Here is a 26,556-nt window from a genome sequence, read left to right on the forward strand (position 1 = left end):
TTCAGAGGGGGGAAAAAAAAAAAAAAAAAAATCGATAGTGAAGGCGGCTGTTAATCCTCGCCTCACCCACTCTTTGATCTTGGGGACTGATTGGCCGGGATTTCGGGGGTTGATAGCACGCCTAGTAAAGAGTGGGTCCTGCCGGTTGTCAGGGGAGGGTCCCGGTGTCGCTTTGGCTGGAGCTGCAGTCGCAGAGCCGTCTACGTCATCTCCGCGACAGAGTGAGGAGCCCCCAGCCCCTCCTCTTTCTATTGGGGAATCCCTCGCGGCTTTCCCACTGGAACAATCACGAGACGAGACTCTGCGACACACGTTTGACCAAGTGAGAGTAATCGATGGTCAAACGCTCCAGCCGAACACCACCCCGTCCTTCCCCTATTTTTCCATCTTGAAGGATAGGTTATACCGAGTGACGCAGGACACTCAGACGAAGGAGCGAGTCACCCAGTTGTTAATTCCAAAGAGCCGCCGGGAATTGGTATTCCAGGCGGCTCACTTTAATCCCATGGCGGGACACCCCGGGCAGGATAAGACACTCGCCCGGATAATGGCCCGATTCTATTGGCCGGGGATTCGCGGCGACGTCCGTAAATGGTGTACGGCGTGCCGCGAATGCCAATTAGTAAATCCAGCGGCCATTCCAAAAGCGCCCTTGCGCCCCCTACCATTAATCGAGACCCCGTTTGAAAGAATTGGGATGGATCTCGTCGGGCCATTAGATCGGTCAACACGAGGGTACCGCTTTATATTGGTTCTGGTGGACTATGCAACGCGATACCCGGAAGCGGTGCCTCTCCGCAATATCTCCGCATGTAGTATTGCAGAGGCCCTCTTCCACGTCATCTCCCGGGTTGGAATCCCGAAAGAGATTCTGACTGACCAAGGCACCTCGTTTATGTCACGAACACTGAGCGAACTGTATGGGCTACTGGGTATTAAGCCGATCTGCACCAGCGTGTATCACCCACAGACGGACGGTTTAGCTGAACGGTTCAATCGCACCCTCAAGAATATTATCAAAAAATTCGTAAGTGAGGACGCACGTAACTGGGATAAATGGCTCGAACCCTTGTTGTTTGCAGTGCGAGAGGTCCCCCAAGCCTCCACGGGGTTCTCCCCGTTTGAATTATTGTATGGGCGTAAGCCGCGCGGCATCTTAGATGTACTGCAGGAAAACTGGGAGGAGGGACCTTCACAGAGCAAAAACGAAATTCAGTACGTTATGGATCTGCGCGCATAACTCCACACGCTCATCCACCTAACTCAGGAGAATTTGCGGCAGGCCCAGGAACAGCAAACCCGCCTGTACAACAAGGGCACGCGCCTTAGAGAGTTCACTCCGGGAGATAAGGTACTCGTCCTGTTGCCCACGTCGAGCTCCAAATTAGTCGCCAAGTGGCAAGGGCCCTTTGAGGTCACACGGCGAGTTGGGGACGTCGACTATGAGGTTAGGCGAACGGACAGGGAGGGGGCGCTACAGATCTACCACCTCAATCTGCTGAAACTCTGGAACGAGGAGGTCCCCATGGCGTTAGTGGCGGTAGTTCCGGAGAAGGCGGAGCTGGGGCCGGAGGTCCAAAAAGGGTCATTGGCATCTCGCACCTCTCCGGTCCCCTGTGGAGACCACCTCTCCCCGACCCAACTCACGGAGGTCGCCCAGTTGCAGGCCGAGTTTTCGGATGTGTTCTCGCCCCTGCCCGGTCGCACTAACCTCATAGAGCACCACATAGAGACGCCCCCGGGGGTGGTAGTGCGTAGCCGTCCTTATAGATTACCTGAACACAAAAAAAAGGTGGTTCGGGAAGAACTTCAGGCCATGCTCGAAATGGGCATCGTCGAGGAGTCCCACAGTGACTGGAGCAGCCCGGTGGTCTTGGTTCCCAAGGCCGACGGCTCGGTCCGGTTCTGTGTGGACTATAGAAAAGTCAATGCGGTGTCTAAATTCGACGTGTACCCAATGCCTCGTATTGATGAGCTGCTCGATCGACTAGGCACGGCTCGCTTTTACTCGACACTGGATTTGACGAAGGGATATTGGCAGATCCCCTTGACTCCATTATCCCGGGAAAAAAACGGCCTTCTCCACACCGTTCGGCTTACACCAGTTCGTCACACTTCCGTTTGGGCTGACTGGGGCGCCTGCTACGTTTCAGCGGCTGATGGACCGGGTCCTCCGGCCCCACGCCACCTATGCGGCCGCTTACTTGGATGACATCATTGTGGCAGCGGGGGCGTGGTCGAGCACCGGTCTGTGACAGGAGGGCGGAGTCAGGGAAGGTAAGTGGCAGATTCACTTCACCTGAGAGCAATTAACCTGTGTTTGTGTGTCTTCCCAGGGACCGCGCCCTATTTAGGGAGGGAGAGCGAGAGCAGAGGAGCTCTCCCGAACCAGACACCTGATGTGTGTGTGTGCGTGTGTCTGCGTGAAACCTATGGTGTTCCCTGAAAAGTGGAACAATAAAACTGTTTGTTGAACCTGATCTCTGTCCTGCCGTCCTCTGTGCTCCACCCCCACCTAGGGAAAGCTACAGTGGTGCCGAAACCCGGGAAATGGAGCACCAACCCAGCAGCCCCATGGAATCCTCCCCGTTCACCGACCTGGTCCACGCCCTCGCCACGGCTCAGCAAAGCCAGCACCAGGCGCTCGTCACACTCCGAAAGGAACAAGAGCGGCGCTTCGATGCCCTGGTGCTGGCCCAGCAAGAAGATCGCAAGGCGTTCCGGCGTCTCCTCGCGTCGGCGGGGCCCACCAGCGCTCCGGCCGCGGGCCCGTCTCCCCTCACCTTAACTAAGATGGGCCCGCAGGATGACCCCGAGGCTTTCTTCACGTTATTCGAGCAGGTCGCTGAAGCCTCGGGGTGGCCGATGGAGCAGCGCGCGGCGCGCCTCCTCCCCCTCCTGACGGGAGAGGCGCAGCTGGCTGCACTACAGCTCCCCGCCGATCGCCGGCTGGCCTACGCCGACCTTCGCCGGGCTGTCCTTCAGCGCGTGGGGCGCACGCCGGAGCAGCAGCGCCAGCGCTTCCGCGCGCTGCGGATGGAGGAAGACGGCAGCCCGTTCGCGTTCGGCCAGCAGCTCCGGGACGCCTGCTGGCGGTGGCTGAGGGCCGAAGATCGCGACGCCGAGGGAATCGTCGATCAGGTGGTACTGGAACAGTTCATCGCCCGCTTACCAGCAGGAGCCGCGGAGTGGGTCCAGTGCCACCGCCCGGCGTCGCTGGATCAGGCAGTCGAGCTGGCGGAGGATCATCTGGCGGCTGTCTCGGCGGCAGGACAGCGGATGTCGACATCTCTTCTCTCCTCTTCTCTTTCTCTCTCTCTCTCCCCTCCTTCTGTGTCCCGTCCTCGCCCCATTCCCCCACCGCGGAGGCGGGGGCCGGCACCACCCCTGCCGGCCCGCCGCACCCGCGGTGCCCTCCCGTTTCTCCCTTCTGTGTCTGTCTCTCCCCCACCTCAGGTGAGTGAGCCCCAGAGCACCGGTGCAGAGGGAAAGCCCGGGCCGGTTTGCTGGCGCTGCGGGGAACCGGACCACCTTCAACAGCAGTGCACAGCAATGGAAGTGGGCGCGGTGGTTCGGATCCCCAACGCGCCAGAGGCCGCCCTCGATCGGGCCGGAGCGTATCGCATACCGGTGAGTATCCAAGGGGCTACATATCAGGCATTGGTGGATTCTGGTTGTAATCAGACCTCAATTCGCCAAAGCCTGGTTCAAAACGAGGCATTGGGGGGAGCACAAGGGGTGAAGGTTTTGTGTGTGCACGGGGATGTTCACAGCTACCCTTTGGTGTCGGTCCACATTATTTTCAGAGGGGAAAAATTTATAGTGAAGGCGGCGGTTAATCCTCGCCTTACCCACTCGTTAATTTTGGGGACTGATTGGCCGGGATTTCGGGGTTTAATGACGCGCCTAGTAGAGAGTGGGTCCTGCCAGTTGACAGGGGGAGGTCCCGGTGTCGTTTTGGCGGGAGCCGCTGTCGCGGAGCCGTCTACGTCATCTCCGCGTCAGGGTGAGGAGCCACCGGCTCCTCCTCTCTCTATTGGGGAATCCCTCGCGGATTTCCCATTAGAGCAGTCGCGAGACGAGACTCTGCGGCATGCGTTTGACCAAGTGAGAGTAATCGATGGTCAAACGCTCCCGCCGAACGCCACCCCGTCCTTCCCCTACTTCGCGATTATGAAGGATAGGTTATACCGAGTGACGCAGGACACTCAAACTAAAGAGCGAGTCACGCAGCTTTTGATTCCAAAGAGCCGCCGGGAATTGGTATTCCAGGCGGCTCACTTTAATCCCATGGCTGGACACTTAGGGCAGGATAAAACACTAGCCCGAATAATGGCCCGATTCTATTGGCCGGGGATTCGCGGCGATGTCCGTAGGTGGTGTACGGCATGCCGCGAATGCCAGTTAGTAAATCCAGCGGCCATTCCAAAAGCGCCATTGCGCCCTCTACCGTTAATCGAGACCCCGTTTGAAAGAATTGGGATGGATCTCGTCGGGCCATTAGATCGGTCAGCACGAGGGTACCGCTTTATATTAGTTCTAGTGGACTATGCAACGCGATACCCGGAAGCAATGCCTCTGCGCAATATCTCAGCACGCAGTATTGCAGAGGCACTCTTCCGCGTCATCTCCCGAGTTGGAATCCCGAAAGAGATTCTGACTGATCAAGGCACTACGTTTATGTCACGAACACTACGCGAACTGTATGGGTTATTGGGGATTAAGCCGATCTGCACCAGTGTATATCACCCACAAACGGACGGTTTAGTAGAACGGTTCAACCGCACCCTCAAAAATATCATTAAAAAATTCGTAAGTGAGGACGCACGTAATTGGGATAAGTGGCTCGAACCCTTGCTGTTCTCAGTGCGAGAGGTCCCTCAAGCCTCCACGGGGTTCTCCCCGTTCGAATTATTATATGGGCGTAAGCCGCGCGGCATCCTGGACGTGCTGCGGGAAAATTGGGAGGAGGGACCTTCACAAAGTAAGAATGAAATTCAGTACGTTATGGACCTGCGCGCAAAACTCCACACGCTCACCCACCTAACTCAGGAGAATTTGCGGCAGGCCCAGGAACGGCAAGCCCGCCTGTACAACAAGGGTACGCGCCTTAGAGAGTTCACACCGGGAGATAAAGTACTCGTACTCTTGCCCACGTCGAGCTCCAAATTAATCGCCAAGTGGCAAGGACCCTTTGAGGTCACACGGCGAGTCGGGGATGTCGACTATGAGGTGAGGCGAACAGACAGGGGTGGGGCGCTACAGATTTACCACCTCAATCTGCTCAAACTCTGGAACGAGGAGGTCCCCGTGGCGTTGGTGTCGGTAGTTCCGGAGAAGGCGGAGCTGGGGCCGGAGGTTCAAAAAGGGAATTTGGCATCACGTACCTCTCCGGTCCCCTGTGGAGACCACCTCTCCCCGACCCAACTCACGGAGGTCGCCCAGTTGCAGGCCGAGTTTTCGGATGTGTTCTCGCCCCTGCCCGGTCGCACTAACCTCATAGAACACCACATAGAGACACCCCCGGGGGTGGTAGTGCGTAGCCGCCCTTATAGACTACCCGAACACAAAAAAAAGGTGGTTCGGGAAGAACTTCAGGCCATGCTCGAAATGGGCATCGTCGAGGAGTCCCACAGCGACTGGAGCAGCCCGGTGGTCTTGGTTCCCAAGGCCGACGGCTCGGTCCGGTTCTGTGTGGACTATAGAAAAGTCAACGCGGTGTCTAAATTCGACGCGTACCCAATGCCTCGTATTGATGAGCTGCTCGATTGACTAGGCACGGCTCGCTTTTACTCGACACTGGATTTAACGAAGGGATATTGGCAGATCCCCTTGACTCCATTATCCCGGGAGAAAACGGCCTTTTCCACACCGTTCGGCTTACACCAGTTCGTCACACTTCCGTTTGGGCTGTTTGGGGCGCCCGCTACGTTTCAGCGGCTGATGGACCGGGTCCTCCGGCCCCACGTCACCTATGCGGCCGCCTACCTGGACGACATTATCGTTTATAGTAACGACTGGCAGCGGCACCTGCAACACCTGAGGGCCGTCCTTAGGTCGCTGAGACGGGCGGGACTCACGGCCAACCCAAAGAAGTGTGCGATTGGGCGGGTGGAAGTACGGTATCTGGGCTTCCACTTGGGCAACGGGCAGGTGCGTCCCCAAATTAATAAGACAGCAGCGATTGCGGCCTGCCCGAGGCCCAAGACCAAAAAGGGGGTGAGACAGTTCCTGGGGCTGGCTGGCTACTATCGTAGGTTTATACCTAATTATTCGGACGCCACCAGCCCACTGACTGACCTCACTAAAAAGGGGGCGCCAGATCCGGTCCAGTGGACGGAGCAGTGCCAGCGGGCTTTCTCTGAGGTAAAGGCTGCACTGTGTGGGGGGCCACTTTTACACTCCCCTGACTTCTCTCTCCCTTTTATGTTACAGACGGATGCGTCGGACAGAGGGCTGGGGGCCGTTTTGTCCCAGCAGGTGGAGGGGGAGGATCGCCCGGTCCTATACATCAGCCGGAAGCTGTCAGTGCGTGAGGGGCGCTACAGCACGATTGAGAAGGAGTGCCTGGCGATCAAATGGGCGGTCCTCGCCCTCCGGTACTACCTGCTGGGGCGCTCTTTCACCCTCTGTTCGGACCACGCGCCCCTCCAGTGGCTCCACCGCATGAAAGATGCCAACGCGCGGATCACCCGTTGGTATCTGGCGCTCCAACCCTTTAATTTCAAGGTGGTCCACAGGCCGGGGGCGCAGATGGTCGTGGCGGACTTCCTCTCCCGTCAAGGGGGGGGGGGGGGGGGGGGGGGAGTCGGCTGCGGGCCGGACGGCTGCCCGGCCTGAGTCGGGCGGTGGGGGTATGTGGCAGCGGGGGCGTGGTCGAGCACCGGTCTGTGACAGGAGGGCGGAGTCAGGGAAGGTAAGTGGCAGATTCACTTCACCTGAGAGCAATTAACCTGTGTTTGTGTGTCTTCCCAGGGACCGCGCCCTATTTAGGGAGGGAGAGCGAGAGCAGAGGAGCTCTCCCGAACCAGACACCTGATGTGTGTGTGTGCGTGTGTCTGCGTGAAACCTATGGTGTTCCCTGAAAAGTGGAACAATAAAACTGTTTGTTGAACCTGATCTCTGTCCTGCCGTCCTCTGTGCTCCACCCCCACCTAGGGAAAGCTACAATCATTTATAGTAATGACTGGCAGCGGCACCTGCAACACCTGAGGGCCGTCCTTAGGTCGCTGAGGCGGGCGGGGCTCACTGCCAACCCGAAGAAGTGTGCGATTGGGCGGGTGGAAGTACGGTATCTGGGCTTCCACTTGGGTAACGGGCAGGTGCGTCCCCAAATTAATAAGACAGCAGCGATTGCGGCCTGCCCGAGGCCCAAGACCAAAAAGGGGGTGAGACAGTTCCTGGGGCTGGCTGGCTATTATCGTAGGTTTATACCTAATTATTCGGACGTCACCAGCCCGCTGACTGACCTCACTAAAAAGCGGGCGCCAGATCCGGTCCAGTGGACGGAGCAGTGCCAGCGGGCTTTCTCTGAGGTAAAGGCTGCACTGTGTGGGGGGCCACTTTTGCACTCCCCTGACTTCTCTCTCCCTTTTTTGTTACAGACGGATGTGTCGGACAGAGGGCTGGGGGCCATTTTGTCCCAGCAGGTGGAGGGAGAGGACCGCCCAGTGTTATACATCAGCCGGAAGCTGTCAGTGCGTGAGGGGCGCTACAGCACCATCGAGAAAGAGTGCCTGGCGATCAAGTGGGCGGTCCTCGCCCTCCGTTACTACCTGCTGGGGCACTCTTTCACCCTCTGTTCAGACCACGCGCCCCTCCAGTGGCTCCACCGCATGAAGGATGCCAACGCGCGGATCACCCGTTGGTATCTGGCGCACCAACCTTTCAACTTCAAGGTGGTCCACAGGCCGGGGGCGCAGATGGTCGTGGCGGACTTCCTCTCCCGTCGGGGGGGGGGTCGGCTGCGGGCCGGACGGGCGCCCGGCCTGAGTCAGGCGGTGGGGGTATGTGGCAGCGGGGGCGTGGTCAAGCGCCGGTCTGTGACAGGAGGGCGGAGTTGGGGAAGGTAAGTGGCAGAATCGCTCCACCTGAGTGTAATTAACCTGTGTTTTGTGTGTGTCCTCCCCAGTAAACCGCGGCCTATTTAAGGAGGGAGAGTGAGAGCGGAGGGGAGCTTGCCGAGAGGAGATTACCGAGTGTACGTGTGTGTGAACCTCCGAGTGTTGCTTATTGTATGCCTGACTGAAAAGTGCGGCAATAAAAGCGCGATCTTTATCCTGATCTCTGTCCTGCCGTCTTCTGTGCTCCACCCACACGTTAAACCCGCTACAATTACATATCTGTGAGTAACAAAAGTATGTGAACCTCTAGGATTAGCAGTTAATTTGAAGGTGAAATTAGAGTCAGGTGTCTTCAATCAATGGGATGATAATCAGGTGTGAGTGGGTTCCCTGTTTTATTTAAAGAACAGGGATCTATCAAAGTCTGATCTTCACAACACGTTTGTGGAAGTGTATCATGGCACGAACAAAGGAGATTTCTGAGGATCTCAGAAAAAGTGTTGTTGATGCTCATCAAGCTGGAAAAGGTTACAAAACCATCTCTAAAGAGTTTGGACTCCACCAATCCACAGTCAGACAGATTGTGTACAAATGGAGGAAATTCAAGACCATTGTTACCCTCCCCAGGAGTGGTCGACCAACAAAGATCACTCCAAGAGCAAGGTGTGTAATAGTCGGCAAGGTCACAAAGGACCCCAGGGTAACTTCTAAGCAACTGAAGGCCTCTCTCACATTAGCCAATGTTCATGAGTCCACCACCAGGAGAACAGTGAACAACAATAGTATGCATGGCAGGGTTGCAAGGAGAAAGCCACTGCTCTCCAAAAAGAGCATTGCTGCTCGTTTGCAGTTTGCTAAAGATCACATGGACAAGCCAGAAGGCTATCAGAAAAATGTTTTGTGGATGGCTGAGACTAAAATAGAACTTTTTGGTTTAAATAAGAAGTGTTATGTTTGGAGAAAGGAAAACACTGCATTCCAGCATAAGAACCTTATCCCATCTGTGAAACATGGTGGTGGTAGTATCATGGTTTGGGCCTGTTTTGCTGCATCTGGGCCAGGACGGCTTGCCATCATGGATGGAACAATGAATTCTGAATTATACCAGCGAATTCTAAAGGAAAATGTCAGGATATCTGTCTATGAACTGTATCTCAAGAGAAGGTGGGTCATGCAGCAAGACAACGACCCTAAGCACACAAGCTGTTCTACCAAAGAATGGTTAAAGAAGAATAAAGTTAATGTTTTGGAATGGCCAAGTCAAAGTCCTGACCTTAATCCAAACGAAATGTTGTGGAAGGACCTGAAGCGAGCAGTTCATATGAGGAAACCCACCAACAACCCAGAGTTGAAGCGGTTTTGTACGGAGGAACAAATCACACTCCATCTCTTTGCACTTATAATACCTTCCACTCTTCTGGGAAGGCTTTCCACTAGATTTTGAGGCATGGCTGTTGGGATGTGTGCTCATTCAGCCTCAATAGCATTCGTGAGGTCAGGCCCTGATGTCGGGTGAGAAAGCCTGGGGTTTATAGTCACCATTCCAGTTCATTCCAATGGTGTTTAGTGGGTTAGGTCAGGGCTCTGTGAAAGACACTCGAGTTGTTCAACTACAGCAACCACCCCCTTGGCAAACCCTGTCTTTGTGGAACTCACTTTTTCCACAAGGGAATTTGTTTGGACGCCTTAGCTCCAACTTAAGAAGCAAAATCTTAATTCTAGTTGATAAAGGAACACACATATGGGCGTGATGGTTGGGTGTTCACATACTTTTGGCCATATAATGTATGATATTGGAGAGGTAGTGGGTGGGAATTGGGGTAGGAATTAGGGTGGAAATGTGAACAAATGGGGGATTTAAAAAAAAAAAACTTTTGTAATAAAATTTTTCTATTCCATGTTGAAATGTTTCCTTAATCCTTTAACACATTTAACACGCAAATGATGATCATAAAAATAATTGGGCAGTGGTGGCTCAACGGTATTGGCTCTAAGTTACTACTCAGAAGGTAAGGGGTTCAAGCCCCAGCAGTGGCAAGCTGTCAGGTTCTTGAGCAAGGCCCTTAACCATCTCTGCTTCAAGGGTAACAAGCTGGGGGATTTCACTGTGCTGTAATGTACGTGTGTCCTCCTCTTGACCAGGAGATCATGAGTTCTACTCATGGTTGGGTTATACCAAATACCATTGTAAAAATGGTACCTACTGCCATCTGGTGAGGCACACCACAATACAGATGTGAGTTGGGAGTCAAACTCTCATGGTTATCAAAGGACCAGCCCTCCACTGTAACCCTGGCTATGTAATAACGAGAGGCCAAGGGCTATAGAAATGGAGATTGGTGCTGTCCAATGCACCTTAAGTGCCTGCTTAGTACTGGGACAGGAGACTGCCTGGTCGTGGCATGGGAGGAACTTTAACATCTTCTTATTATGATTGCAGACACCGTCTCCTCACAGCAAGCAAGTGCTGGGTTCGAACCTGCCGGTCACCCGGGGTTATGTGTGGGTTTCTTCCAGGTGCTCTGGTTTTCTCCTCCTCCAGTCCAAAGACATGTGGATTTGGTCAACTGGCTACTCAAAATTGCCCATAGGTGTGAATGTGAATGGCTGTCTGTCTCTGTGTATTCGATGAGTGTGGAGTTAAAGCAGTGTTTCGCAAAGTGTGGTCCGCGAGAGACCTCAAGTGGTCTGCGAGGTGATCTACAAATGTAGTCAGCGTTTTCAAGATAAACTAGCGTATGCTTTGTAACATTATTAGAAAGTTAAATTTATCCAATCTTGTTTTAACGGCAATCAAACGGGCCTGTAATTTCATCATTATTATTATTTAAAAAGCGTTTTGCATCTGAATTTGCACCACATAAAACTTGTAGTGTGCACGTGCTCTTATTCCGCCTCTCGTCTCTAGGCAACAGTCACCTCACAAATCTCTGCCTCACAGGCAAACAGGCAGGCAGACCTGAAAACAAGCAAACGAAAATTCTGAACATATAATAGTCTAATCCTAACTAGCTCGTGTTCGTGGCGATTTTTTTAATTTACTGAAAGTGAAAACTAAAAAGCGAAACCGAGTCAATGTGGCCCCCAATCTCAGATTAAAGCTGTCCAGCTTGGAACCAGATATTAAATCATTGATGCTTAATATGCATCAGCACCACTCCTCCCATTAAGAAAAAAAGAGTCAGTTTTGAGCAGAAGACAAGTAAGTGTAATCTGCTTAATCTAAAATTTTTGTTCATTTCAGTTCATTCATGTTCCTCCTAATTTTGAACAATTTTGAACTATTGATATGAAATGTTCTGATTAACTGTTTGCTGAATTTTAAACCTCCATACTTTTGCCTTTAAAAACCACGGAGGATATGGAATGGATAGGCCTTTAATGTATTTAGTTAACCACAGTTTTTTCAATTAAAAACACCTAATAGTACACATCTCTGTATGGTGTGTGTGTGTGTGTGGGGCGGGTGTTGACAGGTGGTCCCTGAATTTTTTTTTTTTTTGGGACAAAGTGGGCCTTGGTCTGAAAAAGTTTGAGAAACACTGAGTTAAAGGATACTCTCGATCTTCTTGTTGTTAAACATGGGGCTCTCCTGCACCTCCAGGACATCCACAGTGTAGAGTTTCCGGTGGCGGCAGTATGAGAGTGCCAGTGAGCACCAGGCCGCCAGCTGCTTCTGTCTCGTGTCAACATTGGGCTGGAGCCTAACAATCAGAGCAAAAAGGTACAATTTAGGGCTGGGAGGTCTGAGTCAGGAGGTCAATCAGTCTACCCCCCCCCCCCCCCCCCCCTCACCCCAACAGCTAGTCATGAAGCAATTATTGGACGAGGTTGAACAAAATATCGTGATTTGTTATTCACAAAGAAATCAGATGTTTTATTTGCATCTCATAACTCAAATACAAAAAAAAAAGTGTCAAGGAACTGCGCAGGAGCAGTCCGCTCAGCCAATCAAAACAGCGTAAAAATAATAATTTGAATAATAACAGCTTTTATATCTTACACGGCTTAGACAGTCTGACTAACCTTCAATTCACTTGAAATCATAAATATGTTGATGCACATGATGGCTTGGACAATTCTGAGAAGTTGGCCATGAAAACAGGCTAATGCTCCTCACTTCCGTAGCCCTGACCAAACAGTACGGTTCAATCCCAAATACCCCGTTGCTAAACATTTAGTACACTTGATAGTGTGTGAAAAACGTTACTTCATACCCGTTGTAGTGCACCTGTATAGGGTGTACACTACGGTTTGGAATCCATTCTGAGAGACAAACTAGCCTTCTCTGTTATAATCATTCGTTACAACACCAGGAAGATGTATTTTTGAACCTGCGGATATTTTCAGTGTTATTTGCCGGCTTTGTGTACTTACGTGAAAAATGGGGGGAAATTATACTGCCAAGGCCACTCAAAACTCATCTCCAATACAAATTGCATCCACTTGCGGTCCAACTAAACACCGTCAAACGAGTTATTTTTACACACCTGTATTCTGATAAGTCCCGCCCCTAGAACTACGATTGATTAGAGAAAGTCCAATCAACAAACTGCTTTTCTGAACTATTGGACAGGCTGGACTCTGCTAGCCAATCACAGCGGGCAAGCCAGGCGGCTCGAAAGACGGGTGTGAGAAAAACAAGGCGTCAGAGTTTGAATGTTTCCGGTATGACAGGATGTGGGACCCATGTGTCAAATTAAAAGCTGTGCCAGGGTGCCATAAATTATATGCATAATTGATTAAACTGCTAATAATTAATTAAAGTGATAATCTCACCTCATTATCTCTAGCCGATTTATCCTTCTACAGGGTCGCAGGCAAGCTGGAACCTATCCCAGCTGACTACGGGCGAAAGGCGGGGTACACCCTGGACAAGTCGCCAGGTCATCACAGGGCTGACACATAGACAACCATTCACACCTACGGTCAATTTAGAGTCACCAGTTAACCTAACCTGCATGTCTTTGGACTGTGGGGGAAACCGTAGCACCCGGAGGAAACCCACGCGGACAACATGCAAACTCCGCACAGAAAGGCCCTCGCCGGCCACGGGGCTCAAACCCGGACCTTCTTGCTGTGAGGCGACAGCGCTAACCACTACACCACCGTGCCTCCCCTAAAGTGATAATTATTTAACTAAATTGTCAAATAAATGTTTAAATAATTGAATTTAATATACATTTAAAAAAAAATTTTCAAATAATTATTTATGTCTTTCATTATTTTGACCAGGGGCGGCACGGTGGTGTAGTGGTTAGCGCTGTCGCCTCACAGCAAGAAGGTCCTGGGTTCGAGCCCCGGGGCCGGCGAGGGCCTCTCTGTGTGGAGTTTGCATGTTCTCCCCGTGTCCGCGTGGGTTTCCTCCGGGTGCTCCGGTTTCCCCCACAGTCCAAAGACATGCAGGTTAGGTTAACTGGTGACTCTAAATTGACTGTAGGTGTGAATGTGAGTGTGAATGGTTGTCTGTGTCTATGTGTCAGCCCTGTGACGACCTGGCGACTTGTCCAGGGTGTACCCCGCCTTTCGCCCGTAGTCAGCTGGGATAGGCTCCAGCTTGCCTGCGACCCTGTAGAACAGGATAAAGCGGCTAGAGATAATGAGATGAGATTATTTTGACCATTCGTTTATTTGACAGGTTCACAAACCTGGTCCTGAAGAGTCCCCTGTTTTGAATTTTAAATTCTGTTGGTGTGTTGGTCCTCCCGACAGCAGGAGGCGCTGTGGTCACGTGATCGCCGCCCTCGATGACGCAGGCGGCGGGAGTCTGGGAGAGAAGTAAACATTCAGTCCATCATTGATCAAAAGGAACAATGGATCCCAAGCCGTCTGGAGTAAACACACTGTAGAGCTTCTGCACATTATCTAACACCAGAACACGGAAGAATATCTTCATGTGAGCTTGGTATGAGAACCACACTCTGGACTTTTATTCTCCACTGCAGGTTTTTCTCTGAGCTCGGCTGTAAAGCGGATGTAGCAGAGTGAATACTTTACTTCTGGCCTTCTTCTGGAAACTTCTAGAAAGTTAATTAATGTGAGATTATAATGCAACAACAGAAAACCCGAGGAATTCACTTATAAACTGTAACTTTTCTTGATTGTACACAGTGGTGTTGGGGAAATGTGTGTGTGTGTACACAGTACTGTGCAAAAGTCTTAGCCACCCTATTTTTTCCATCCAAACTTTGTTATAGATTTCTACTTTATAACTTCTACATTATCGAATCAAAAACATTTTAGAGTCCAAACGTTCATTTTCCAGCACAAAATTAAATATTGGAGGAAAAAAAATGTTTGTATCTGAGAGCACTTTTCAGATTAAAACAGAAAACATAATGAAGGCTACTGGGTTTTGGTGCAAAATGAAGACGCGAGTGTGACAGTCAATGTGTCCAGAAGAACTGTGGCTGGTTCTGTAACATGCTCAGTAAAACCTACAGCTAATTTCCGCATAAAACTGCACTCATTGTACCTGAGACTACTATTTTTTTTCCCTAAAAAAGCAAAGGGTCATCTCACACCAGATATTGGCTTCCTTTGATTTATTATGGCTTACTGCTGTTTATAGTATTTTTTTTTTTTATGTTGAAACATTTCATTATCTCATCTCATTATCTCTAGCCGCTTTATCCTGTTCTACAGGGTCGCAGGCAAGCTGGAGCCTATCCCAGCTGACTACGGGCGAAAGGCGGGGTACACCCTGGACAAGTCGCCAGGTCATCACAGGGCTGACACATAGACACAGACAACCATTCACACTCACATTCACGGTCAATTTAGAGTCACCAGTTAACCTAACCTGCATGTCTTTGGACTGTGGGGGAAACCGTAGCACCCGGAGGAAACCCACGCGGACACGGGGAGAACATGCAAACTCCGCACAGAAAAGCCCTCGTCGGCCACGGGGCTCGAACCCCGACCTTCTTGCTGTGAGGCGACAGCGCTAGCCAATACACCACCGTGCCGCCACATTTCATTATTTATAAGCCATTTTTGGCCTACAGCATTTCTTTAAATGTGCCTAAGACTTTTGCACATTGTGTGTGTGTACATACTCGCAAAGTGATGAGCTGACCCTGTTGAGTCGTGTCCTCTCAGCAGGTGTGATGCAGGCCGTGGAGGAAGTACAGTCCTCACTCTCAGACAGAGTGGAGATGATGGGTGTGAGGGAGCAGGAGGACAAATCCACAGGAGAGGACACACAAAAAGAAAGTGAAGAAGCCACTAAAACTGAGGACATGGCTGAGGATGAACAAGGTATGAAAATTACATTACATTAATGGCATTTATCAGACCCTTTTATCCAGAGCGATGTACAACATACCCAGAGCAGCCTGGGGAGCAGGTGCCTTGCTCAAGATCACTTCAGCCATTCCTGCTGGTCCAGGGAAATGAACCGGCAACCTTTTGGTCCCAAAGCTGCTTCTCTTACCATTCGACTATGGCTTCCCTTGGAAGTGACTTCATATGTCCCTTAAATTTCTACATTTTAATTACTTTTAGAGCAGAAAGCCCACTGTAATCCTGTAAATCCAGGGGAAAATGTTCCTGTCCTACTTGTTCTCCTGAGCATGTGTAGGGCATGGGGTATTATTCAGCCCCACTATATTGAAAATGCATGGAATTTATCAGCAGCATGTCGGACATTATCACAGATTACTCAGGAGCCAGTGGGAATGCATGATAACTGAACCCAGTAAAATTAAATAGAAATTGAAAGTTGGATTCTTCTGCTGGGGGATTACTGCACCACATCTGTGGGGGATAGACTCTACTGTAAAAAAAAAAAAAGTTGCTGGAAAACCTTTACACTTTTTATCATTGGATTTGATGCCAGTTAATTTGTAATTGTGGTGTTTGTTCTGTTACACTGTCAATGAAGGTACATTCTTTATACTATATAGTTAAACATAACATTATACTATATAGTTAAACATTGCCTGACACATAAGAAGCCGAGCCAATGTAAACCTCCACTTGATCGACTTCAAATCATATAAATCCCATGGATTGCTGCACTTCTATATATGGAATATACTGTCAAGTTTGTTGTTAATAATAATAATAATAATTATTATTATTATTATTATTATTATTATTATGTCCTGATCCTGAGCGATTTATAGAAGTGTTTTGGAGTCTCTATTAAAAACATATCCTTATAGGTTGGGGACGAAGAGTATCATCGAGAACATTTTGTGCAAACCCATTGTTTTATATGATTGGCTTTAATTAAAGAACATGGAAAATAAAGAAAGTCAGCCAACACGAACCCATAAATTAAGGGTTTGACAAAAAAAACTGGGTTATGAAAAAGGAATGAGTCCTTATGTAAATGTCTAATGAATTCAGAACTACATCAGCTCTCTGTAAACAGCTGACATGCAAATTGTTGAACTGTAAGAAACCAGGATTCATTTCTTGTTCCCACTTCTCTCAGATGAGGAGAAAGGCAAAGAGTTTATAGAAGCAGACAAACAGAACGAGGGAACAAAGGAGTATGAAGACATGACCAATGGAGGCCAGAGCCAGCAGGATGAAGATGACTGGGAAATCCCGTACAGTGACGAGGAGCTGGAGGATCCGAAAAACTGGATGCCTCCACCTGAGGAGATCAAGCGTTTGTATGAGCTGCTGGCTAAAGGAGAAATGCTGGAGCTGAAGTGGATCCCTCTGCCTCGTAGACCTCCAACTCCACCACGCACTCCTTCTCCAGAGAGAGATGGAGAGAACTCGGATGAGGATAAGCAGGAGGAGAGCGAGCGCAAGTGGGTAACTGTTTATGATTTTCAGGAAGTGAGGGATTTGAATTATTAAGTTATGTCGAGCAGTAAGAGTAGTTAATAATAATAAGTTCCTAGAGATGACAGAATGTCTTAATAGTTGTAATAATGTCTTAATAAATTATTAATAGTTAATAATTCTTAAAGATGTCAGTGTTACGTAGCAGTGGGAAGAATATAATTCTCAGTAATATCAGTATAACTTGAGAAGATTTTACCAGACCATGATATTTTGATGTAAGCAGGGATCAGTATTGTAAATTTAAATTGTATTGCTGCTTACTTTTTCCAAATTGCAAACTTAACTTGAAATTAGTAGCACATGTACCAGACTAGATTTTGACCTGTGCAGCCTACCACTTTTATTTAATATTATTTATTTTATAAACAAATGTCTTCACACTGTAGACGGCATGGATGAATCCCTGGCGCTCAGTACAGCTTTTCATACAGCTAGGGGAAAAGTACCTGCGCATCACAAGATGCACTCATTTTTGCTACTGTAGCAAACAGCCTCAAAAGTCAAGACTCAGAATTTTTTTTTTTTTTTTTTTTTGTTAACATTTGGATTTTCGGGCTCACTTTGCCAGCCTACAGCCACATAATGAGAATGAATTGGGGACGAGATTGTTATTATTCACTCGAGTTAGGGATAGGCAATAAAAATCTCATCATATGATGATACAATTTGTGCCATGATACTACAAGTAAGTTTGTACACCCCTACTCATTCATAGGTTTTTCTGTATTTTGTATTTTCTACATTGTAGAATAGGGCTGCACGATAAATCGTTAAAAAATCGTGATCTCGATTCACACATACACGTGATCTCATTTCGAAACACAACGATTCTTAAACATTTTATTTCACGAGCGGCATCACAAACAAATGCTCCCATTTCTTCCCGGATTTTTTCAAGCACCCCTAAAGGCAGCACTGCCGCTGACTCCTCCCTCGACCTATGGTAAAGCGTCTTTACAACACGTGATTCAGTCAGTGGAGGAAGCCCGCCTGCAGTTGAGTGTGTGGAAACCAGTGTTGCCAGATTGGGCGGTTTTGAATTCTACTTTGCGGGCAAAAAATGGCTTGGGCTGGTTGACAAAAATTGGGCGGGTTTGACGTTAGTTCGGTGGGTTTTTATCAGATGTTTATAAATATTTCGCAACATAGACCTAGTTTACCCAGCACCCCTTAGGTATTTTAAACAACCAAAATCGAGCATTGGCCTAAATTAATCATTAACAATAAACATTAATCTCATTAAGTATTATTTAAACAAAAAAAATGTCGATGTAACTGTAAGACAAATATGAATGCGTGTAATGTAGTGCAGGAACTGAACTCATAAACTAGTAAATAAGAATGACGCAATCCATTCTCCATTTTCTCTTCTCATGTTACATTCAGCCATGCATCGTAGCCTAACTTTTTTTTTTTAATTGAAGTATATAAAACAGGTACAATCTAACAAATCCACAAAAATCAGGATAACAGATGAAGAAAATACATGGATGTCGACAAAAATAAATTAAGCAGAATAACTAGGCCTATAAAATTAATAAAACAGGATAAATAAAAAGATAAATAAATAAATAAATAAAAGACAAATAAAAAATAAATAACCTCAGCAATGCAGATGTTATAAATAGTGCAATAAACATTTTGTATAAAAAATCGTGCCAAAGAATTGTGATCTCAGTTCTAAGCAAAAAAATCGTGATTCACATTTTTTCCAGAATTGTGCAGCCCTATTGTAGAACAATACGGAAGACATCAAAACTATAAAATAACACACAGAACAGATATAAAATGATGTAGTAAATATAAAAGTGTCAAAATGTTTCATGTTTTAGATTCTTCAAAGTAGCCATCATTTACCTTGATGACGCTTTGCACACTATTGCCATTATCTTAATTACCTGGAATGCTTTTCAATTAACAGGTGTGCCTCGTCAAGTTAATTATAGTGCAATTTCTTGCTTTCTTAATGTGTTTGAGATCAAATAGTAACACAAAAATACTCTAAAAATAGGCCTGTTCAACAATTGTAGTAATTCATATCATGTCAAGAATTGCTTAACTAAGTAAAGAGAAACGACATCCATCACTACTGTAAGACATGAAGTGACTTTTCAGGGCTCGACGCTAACGGTAGTTTGACTGTCCGGGACAACCAAATGTTTGGTCCGGACAAGTCAAATCCACATCTGCCTGTCTGACAGAACGAGTTGAATGTTTGCTGAAAATCACAATTTTTATAGTAATTATTCAAGAGTTACATCAATACATTTCCAATAAAACAAGTTCAATCTCCTCAGTGATCCGGCCGTGTAATTGTTTATGAAATTCCAGGGAAACCGAGTACAGCGTGTGTGTGTGTGTGTGTGTGTGTGAGACAAAAATAATAATAACCATGTCATAATATCTAATTATAGATTATTATACTTTGAATTCATTGAAATTGGAGAAATGGCAATCAAACACCTCAATAAAATAAATATCTGTGGTGACGCTTCATTTCATTTGGACATTCATTGTATTTTTCTTTTATATGGTATGCATTAACGATCGCAAATGTAGTAAAATATTTCGTGGGAATTTTACGACAGTGCTGAACTCACGGTTTGTTTTCATTCACAACGTGATTCTGTCACCCTTATCATGTCCAACTTGTTTCATTTCTTTAAATTAATTTATACTTCAAGTTTTAGTAGATTAATCAAGATGTAACAACATTATTTTCTCCAGAAGCTTTGAATTTGGGTGAGTCTGACTCTTAACACTGCTGATCAAGTAATGGATTATAACAACATGTACACAGTAATGGGGCACTGGATAGTTTTTGTTTATTGTTACAGTTAAAGTTTGAGATTTATAAATCTTCAATAAAACAATCATTATGCTTTAATATCATACCGATGCCTGTTTTTTGGTAAACTTTGTGAACCACTTTCCTTTTATTAAACTAGTAAATACATGGTAATAAAAAGGTTATGGTCAGGATAAGTGAAAAATATTGCTGCTTGTCCGACTGGACTAAAGTTATTGTCAAGCTTCTTTTAATTAAAAAAAAATGAAGAAAAAACATTGAATTAGAAGGTGTGTTCAAACTTTTCACTGGTACTATATATCAAAAAAGACTGAAGAGTGTTGTGATATTCTGACACATGTTATATCACAATAGCACTGTCATATCTCCCAGCTGGAATTAACTCAAGTGTGAAAATTTCTTAACACTGGAGCATAATGCAAACAGCACTATTTTATCTTAGATCAACTTTCAGGGGTGGCACGGTGGTGTAGTGGTTAGCGCTGTCGCCTCACAGCAAGAAGGTCCTGGGTTCGAGCCCCGTGGCCGGCGAGGGCCTTTCTGTGCGGAGTTTGCATGTTCTCCCCGTGTCCGTGTGGGTTTCCTCTGGGTGCTCCGGTTTCCCCCACAGTCCAAAGACATGCAGGTTAGGTTAACTGGTGACTCTAAATTGACCGTAGGTGTGAATGTGAGTGTGAATGGTTGTCTGTGTCTATGTGTCAGCCCTGTGATGACCTGGCGACTTGTCCAGGGTGTACCCCGCCTTTCGCCCGTAGTCAGCTGGGATAGGCTCCAGCTTGCCTGCGACCCTGTAGAAGGATAAAGCGGCTAGAGATAATGAGATGAGATGAGATCAACTTTCAGCTATAATAACGTTCCTATTTTAGTATTAACATTTTAAACACAGTGTTAAGTGACAACGAACACTCATTCATTCTTTCAGCAAGGTGACACGATTGACAACCAAAGACTTGGTTCAGTTTTATTGAGGACACAGACACAGCACGCTGTATAGAGTCATGAGATTCTGGTCAGAAGGCAGATTTTGAATTGTTCTAGTGCACTGTGTAAATTCAGATTAAAAGACCATCTCAGTTGGTAAGAAGGTAAAAGCACCTACAAAATGAATAACTATTAATATTCATTATTGATGCACTGAAGTTCAGACATACTTCACTACACTACATTATATACACACTGCACTCGAATCATGATGCCTTACAGCTTGTTATTTGACTGTAATGCATACATTGTGAAATTAGAATTCAGCTGTTTTTCAATTGAAAATATGTATAAAATTGCACCACGGTCAATCTGCTAGATGAGCGACACCAAAAAGAATATTACTACAAAGACTCAGGGTTGTTTTGTGTTTCTAGGCCTCCCACACCCACGGAGTTTGATTTTGATGAAGAGCAAACCTCACTGACGCCAAAGAACACTTTCCTTGGAAGACGCAGAACACCAGGTACAGTATGAGTTTTACAATATTCAAAATGCACAGTGTTTAACAATTATTCACTGAAGTTGAGGTTATTATTCACCAATTTTCACTGAGCCTGAGGTGGATAATTGTTTTAGTATAAATACACAGGTGATTATTTTATAAAAATTGTATTTAAACAACAAAAATTTTATTTCAAATTTCAAATGCGGCATGCAAATGTAATAAACATGAGTCACATAAAATACTTTGTTTTGAAATGGATAAAATAAATCCCAATCCCACCTTACCTTTGAATAGTTTTAGACCAAACTTCATAGCATCTTTAATGCTTTTAGGAACAGCATTTTCTTTCACAATTTGTAATTCTTCTTCACTTACGGTGACAAAGCGATTGACTGCCATTTTGCCGAGTCGCTTGAGGTGATTGGTCGAGAAATTCAAACTATTTCTTGATAATCAGTGCCTGCATATTTATACTAACATCAGTTATCATTAAGTGTACCTATGAATGGATAAGGAAATGTGATGTGCTGTTCGATAATCAATAAGAAAAATATAAGTTGGCAAATGGCTGTGGTATAAGAGGAATAAAACATGTCAGGAGTTAACTTTAGGGTGGTAACAGTACCTCAGGCCACATCACACCTCCCACTGTTTAGCATTTTCCTATAACAGCACTCCTCCCAAGTGTTTTGTCTTTTAATTAGTATTTAATCCCAAAGGAGGTTTGAGTCACGGCACTTCTTCCTCATGGATGTTTGGTTTGCTCATTACAGCTCTCTAAACCTCTGTTGTTATAGAACTCAATTCCAGCATGTCAGTTTTTTTTGTATTTGATTCTCTACAAGGAAATGATGAAATTATCTGAAAAATATTATTCATAAACACAGGAGCAATTATGTCAGTGTGTGGTTGGTGATGTTGGATCGTCTCTTGCTTCGCTCTTTTCAGGTTCCTCCATTCGTTCCACGGTGAAGCGAACAGCTCAGCTTGACAAGGTCCTGTCCGACATGAAGCGCCACCAAAAGCTCGAGGAACAGATCCTCAGGACGGGTCGTGACCTTTTCAAAAGCGAGAAATCCACACAGGAGCGCTCGTCTCCCAGCACTCAGAGGGAACGAGACAAGGAGAGAGAGAGACACAGCGACCCCAGTACCATCTTCAGCCCCAGACAGAGGAGATACTGAGTGAATATAGAGGAATGGGGACAGTTTTGGTTCATACCCTTATTTTGGGCTAATGATCCATTTCATTTTTAAGAACAGATGATGACTTGTTTCTTTGTTCATTTTGATGTGTTTTTTACAATCAGGTTTAAACACACTTGTGGATTTGAGTGATTGTGTTAATATGAAATGTATGAAAGAGACACCGGGTAAAATATTATTCAGTTGAATAAATGTCTTATGGTGATGACAATCTTTTGATTTTTAGAGTCAACATGTAAACACACAAATCCTGACCCATAGAGTGAACCATGGACTGTTGTAGTTTTTTGTCTCGGATCATTTCAGCTTTCATTTTAACAGTTGCAGCACAGCTAAGTTCAAATCCCAGGTCAGTCTGAAAGCCACTACTGAGCCCATAAGCTCATCTACCTGACTTCATGACTGGATTGGATTCTGCTTTGCTATAGCAATACACTATGCACGAGCAGGCAAAATTTTGGACACACGAGATGTCATTGTCTTTACATATTCATCGATGATGATGATACTTTTTTTTTAATCAAAATGTATTTTAGTAAGTATTTTATACTTAAATCAAGTAGTAGTTACTGAAAATTCAATTGTTTCCCCCAAACCAGTGGTTTTCATTTCGAACCTATAGCACCTATTTGGGGACTTAAAGTGTATGTAATGCCTTATTGTAATGCTTTAAAATGAATATATATCATTAGTAATGACCAAAATGAATTAATAAAGCATGGGGGGAAATATTATTCGTTATCTTATCAGGCACAAAATTATCAGTAAATCGCGGATTCTGGATAAAGGCAGCCTTGCCCCAGGGCTAATCTCGCATGATGTCACATGTGGAACCCCAGTTATCTGGGTCATTTTGGTTCATCTGACTCCATGCTTGTTTACTTGCTGAAATTGGATATTGTTGTTGGAATCTTAGTAAAATAACGATGTGAAAGCGCTGCGTTGTGTTTGAATGTTTAAATCCATATACAACAGGACACAAATTTCCGAGGAATTACACTAAAGCGACAGTAGGTGAGGTTTGTGCAAACGAAGCGGGCAGATTTCATGTCACCTACTAAGAATAAATCTGATTCATCAAGTGTTCATCACCACCAGAACGACCACATGGGAATTACTGGAGCAAAAAGAAGCCCGGTTATTTAATAAATGATATTTGATCTGACATTGGGCAGCACGGTGGTGTAGTGGTTAGCACTGTCGCCTCACAGCAAGAAGGTCCGGGTTCGAGCCCCGTGGCCGGCGAGGGCCTTTCTGTGCGGAGTTTGCATGTTCTCCCCATGTCCGTGTGGGTTTCCTCCGGGTGCTCCAGTTTCCCCCACAGTCCAAAGACATGCAGGTTAGGTTAACTGGTGACTCTAAATTGACCGTAGGTGTGAATGTGAGTGTGAATGGTTGTCTGTGTCTATGTGTCAGCCTGTGATGACCTGGCGACTTGTCCAGGGTGTACCCCGCCTTTCGCCCGTAGTCAGCTGGGATAGGCTCCAGCTTGCCTGCGACCCTGTAGAACAGGATAAAGCGGCTAGAGATGATGAGATGATCTGACATTTGGACAGTTCGTTGATTCCCCTATTATCTCACACACACAGTGCACCAGATGCAGGATTATGAGCAACATTTACACGCTCTCGACATCTGATCTTATCACATCTGATGCACTTTAATAGGAAGAAAAATGCACGCACACAATCATCATTAATTATTAACTGAAATGTGTTAAATGCTCTCAGATTACAATATTGCAAGATTCGATTTGTTTTAAGTTTTGTTGAGGAAAACATGAAAGGTAAACACCACATTTTGCACATCTCTCTATCTCTACAGCTCATGTGTACTACAGTGGAAGACTGTTGTGAACTGGCAGTTTCTCATCTTGGGGGCTCAAAAAGATAACCATTTACTCTGGAATATCCTTGATAATCATCTGCCCCGGCGACATGGTGGTGTAGTGGTTAGCGCTGTCGCCTCACAGCAAGAAGGTTCTGGGTTCGAGCCCTGTGGCTGGCGAGGGCCTTTCTGTGTGGAGTTTGCATGTTCTCCCCGTGTCCGCGTGGGTTTCCTCCGGGTGCTCCGGTTTCCCCCACAGTCCAAAGACATGCAGATTAGGTTAACTGGTGACTCTAAATTGACCGTAGGTGTGAATGTGAGTGTGAATGGTTGTGTGTCTATGTGTCAGCCTGTGATGACCTGGCGACTTGTCCAGGGTGTACCCCGCCTTTCGCCCGTAGTCAGCTGGGATAGGCTCCAGCTTGCCTGTGACCCTGTAGAAGGATAAAGCGGCTAGAGATAATGAGATGAGATGAGATCATCTGCCCCTTCATCCAACATATAAGAATCCCAATCAAGATCAGAATTCTCCCCAAAACGTGATTCCATATCGAGACTGGTCTAACCACTGCTGCGCACATGAACGAAATTGATACATGGATTGTTACACGTGTGACATCACACACCCCTTCAGGATCTTCCAGTTCAGTCTCAGCAGATCCTGTGAAAATCTGCTGATCTTGATTTTCCATCAATTTATCACCTTTTGGATCAGCTATGGTTCAAAAACACATGGTCAATCAACATAATGATTGTTGCTTTGTACAACCCCGATTCCACAAAAGTTGGGACAAAGTACAAATTGTAAATAAAAACGGAATGCAATAATTTACAAATCTCAAAAACTGATATTGTATACACAATAGAACATAGACAACGTATCAAATGTCGAAAGTGAGACATTTTGAAATTTCATGCCAAATATTGGCTCATTTGAAATTTCATGACAGCAACACATCTCAGAAAAGTTGGGACAGGGGCAATAAGAGGCTGGAAAAGTTAAAGGTACAAAAAAGGAACAGCTGGAGGACCAAATTGCAACTCATTAGGTTAATTGGCAATAGGTCATTAACATGACTGGGTATAAAAAGAGCATCTTGGAGTGGCAGCGGCTCTCAGAAGTAAAGATGGGAAGAGGATCACCAATCCCCCTAATTCTGCGCCGACAAATAGTGGAGCAATATCAGAAAGGAGTTCAACAGTGTAAAATTGCAAAGAGTTTGAACAGATCATCTACAGTGCATAATATCATCAAAAGATTCAGAGAATCTGGAAGAATCTCTGTGTGTAAGGGTCAAGGCCGGAAAACCATACTGGGTGCCCGTGATCTTCGGGCCCTTAGACGGCACTGCATCACATACAGGCATGCTTCTGTATTGGAAATCACAAAATGGGCTCAGGAATATTTCCAGAGAACATTATCTGTGAACACAATTCACCGTGCCATCCGCCGTTGCCAGCTAAAACTCTATAGTTCAAAGAAGAAGCCGTATCTAAACATGATCCAGAAGTGCAGACGTCTTCTCTGGGCCAAGGCTCATTTAAAATGGACTGTGGTAAAGTGGAAAACGCTTCTGTGGTCAGACGAATCAAAATTTGAAGTTCTTTATGGAAATCAGGGACGCCGTGTCATTCGGACTAAAGAGGAGAAGGACAACCCAAGTTGTTATCAGCGCTCAGTTCAGAAGCCTGCATCTCTGATGGTATGGGGTTGCATTAGTGCATGTGGCATGGGCAGCTTACACATCTGGAAAGACACCATCAATGCTGAAAGGTATATCCAGGTTCTAGAGCAACATATGCTCCCATCCAGACTACGTCTCTTTCAGGGAAGACCTTGCATTTTCCAACATGACAATGCCAAACCACATACTGCATCAATTACAGTATCATAGCTGCGTAGAAGAAGGGTCCAGGTACTGAACTGGCCAGCCTGCAGTCCAGGTCTTTCGCCCATAGAAAACATTTGGCGCATCATAAAATGGAAGATACGACAAAAAAGACCTAAGACAGTTGAGCAACTAGAATCCTACATTAGACAAGAATGGGTTAACATTCCTATCCCTAAACTTGAGCAACTTGTCTCCTCAGTCCCCAGACGTTTACAGACTGTTGTAAAGAGAAAAGGGGATGTCTCACAGTGGTAAACATGGCCTTGTCCCAACTTTTTTGAGATGTGTTGTCATCTCATCTCATTATCTCTAGCCACTTTATCCTGTTCTACAGGGTCGCAGGCAAGCTGGAGCCTATCCCAGTTGACTACGGGCGAAAGGTGGGGTACACCCTGGACAAGTCGCCAGGTCATCACAGGGCTGACACATAGACACCCATTCACGGTCAATTTAGAGTCACCAGTTAACCTAACCTGCATGTCTTTGGACTGTGGGGGAAACCAGAGCACCTGGAGGAAACCCA

General features: G+C 46.4%; 2 protein-coding genes across 5 annotated transcripts in view; one reads left to right on the forward strand and one right to left on the reverse strand.

Moving 5' to 3' along the window:
* Positions 1–12,568, reverse strand: part of vps25 (vacuolar protein sorting 25 homolog) — a 40,690-nt gene extending 28,122 nt beyond the window's left edge. The window contains exons 1-2 of the mRNA XM_060939459.1: positions 12,441–12,568; positions 11,622–11,767 (exon numbers count right to left, since the gene is read on the reverse strand). Of these exons, the coding sequence (XP_060795442.1) occupies positions 11,622–11,767; positions 12,441–12,505 (211 nt within the window). The 5' untranslated portion in view covers positions 12,506–12,568. The remainder of the gene's footprint in view (positions 1–11,621; positions 11,768–12,440) is intronic.
* Positions 12,569–13,799: 1,231 nt separating this feature from the next.
* Positions 13,800–23,248, forward strand: pagr1 (PAXIP1 associated glutamate-rich protein 1). Of its 4 annotated transcripts, none has more exons than XM_060939460.1 (5): positions 13,800–13,968; positions 15,165–15,323; positions 16,507–16,834; positions 21,039–21,127; positions 22,058–23,248. In XM_060939460.1, exons 2-5 carry the CDS (start codon positions 15,173–15,175, stop codon positions 22,291–22,293), a joined length of 804 nt encoding a protein of 267 aa, XP_060795443.1. In that variant the 5' UTR covers positions 13,800–13,968; positions 15,165–15,172; the 3' UTR covers positions 22,294–23,248. The 4 variants fall into 4 exon arrangements, with proteins under 4 accessions (XP_060795443.1, XP_060795444.1, XP_060795446.1 ...); XM_060939461.1 differs by having other exon boundaries at positions 15,168–15,323; XM_060939463.1 differs by lacking the exon at positions 13,800–13,968 and adding an exon at positions 13,978–14,100.
* Positions 23,249–26,556: the final 3,308 nt, after the last annotated feature.

This window comes from Neoarius graeffei, chromosome 14 (genome assembly GCF_027579695.1).
Source record: "Neoarius graeffei isolate fNeoGra1 chromosome 14, fNeoGra1.pri, whole genome shotgun sequence".
Taxonomy (NCBI): Eukaryota; Metazoa; Chordata; class Actinopteri; order Siluriformes; family Ariidae; genus Neoarius; species Neoarius graeffei.

What these genes read in the sequence shown, in the direction of transcription:
- pagr1 (XM_060939460.1), top strand. Translation starts at nt 15,173, where the DNA reads ATGCAGGCCGTGGAGGAAGTACAGTCCTCACTCTCAGACAGAGTGGAG. An exon ending in CATGGCTGAGGATGAACAAG is followed by an intron (nt 15,324 to 16,506) that starts GTATGAAAATTA and finishes CACTTCTCTCAG; the next exon opens with ATGAGGAGAAAGGCAAAGAG. An exon ending in TGGAAGACGCAGAACACCAG is followed by an intron (nt 21,128 to 22,057) that starts GTACAGTATGAG and finishes CGCTCTTTTCAG; the next exon opens with GTTCCTCCATTCGTTCCACG.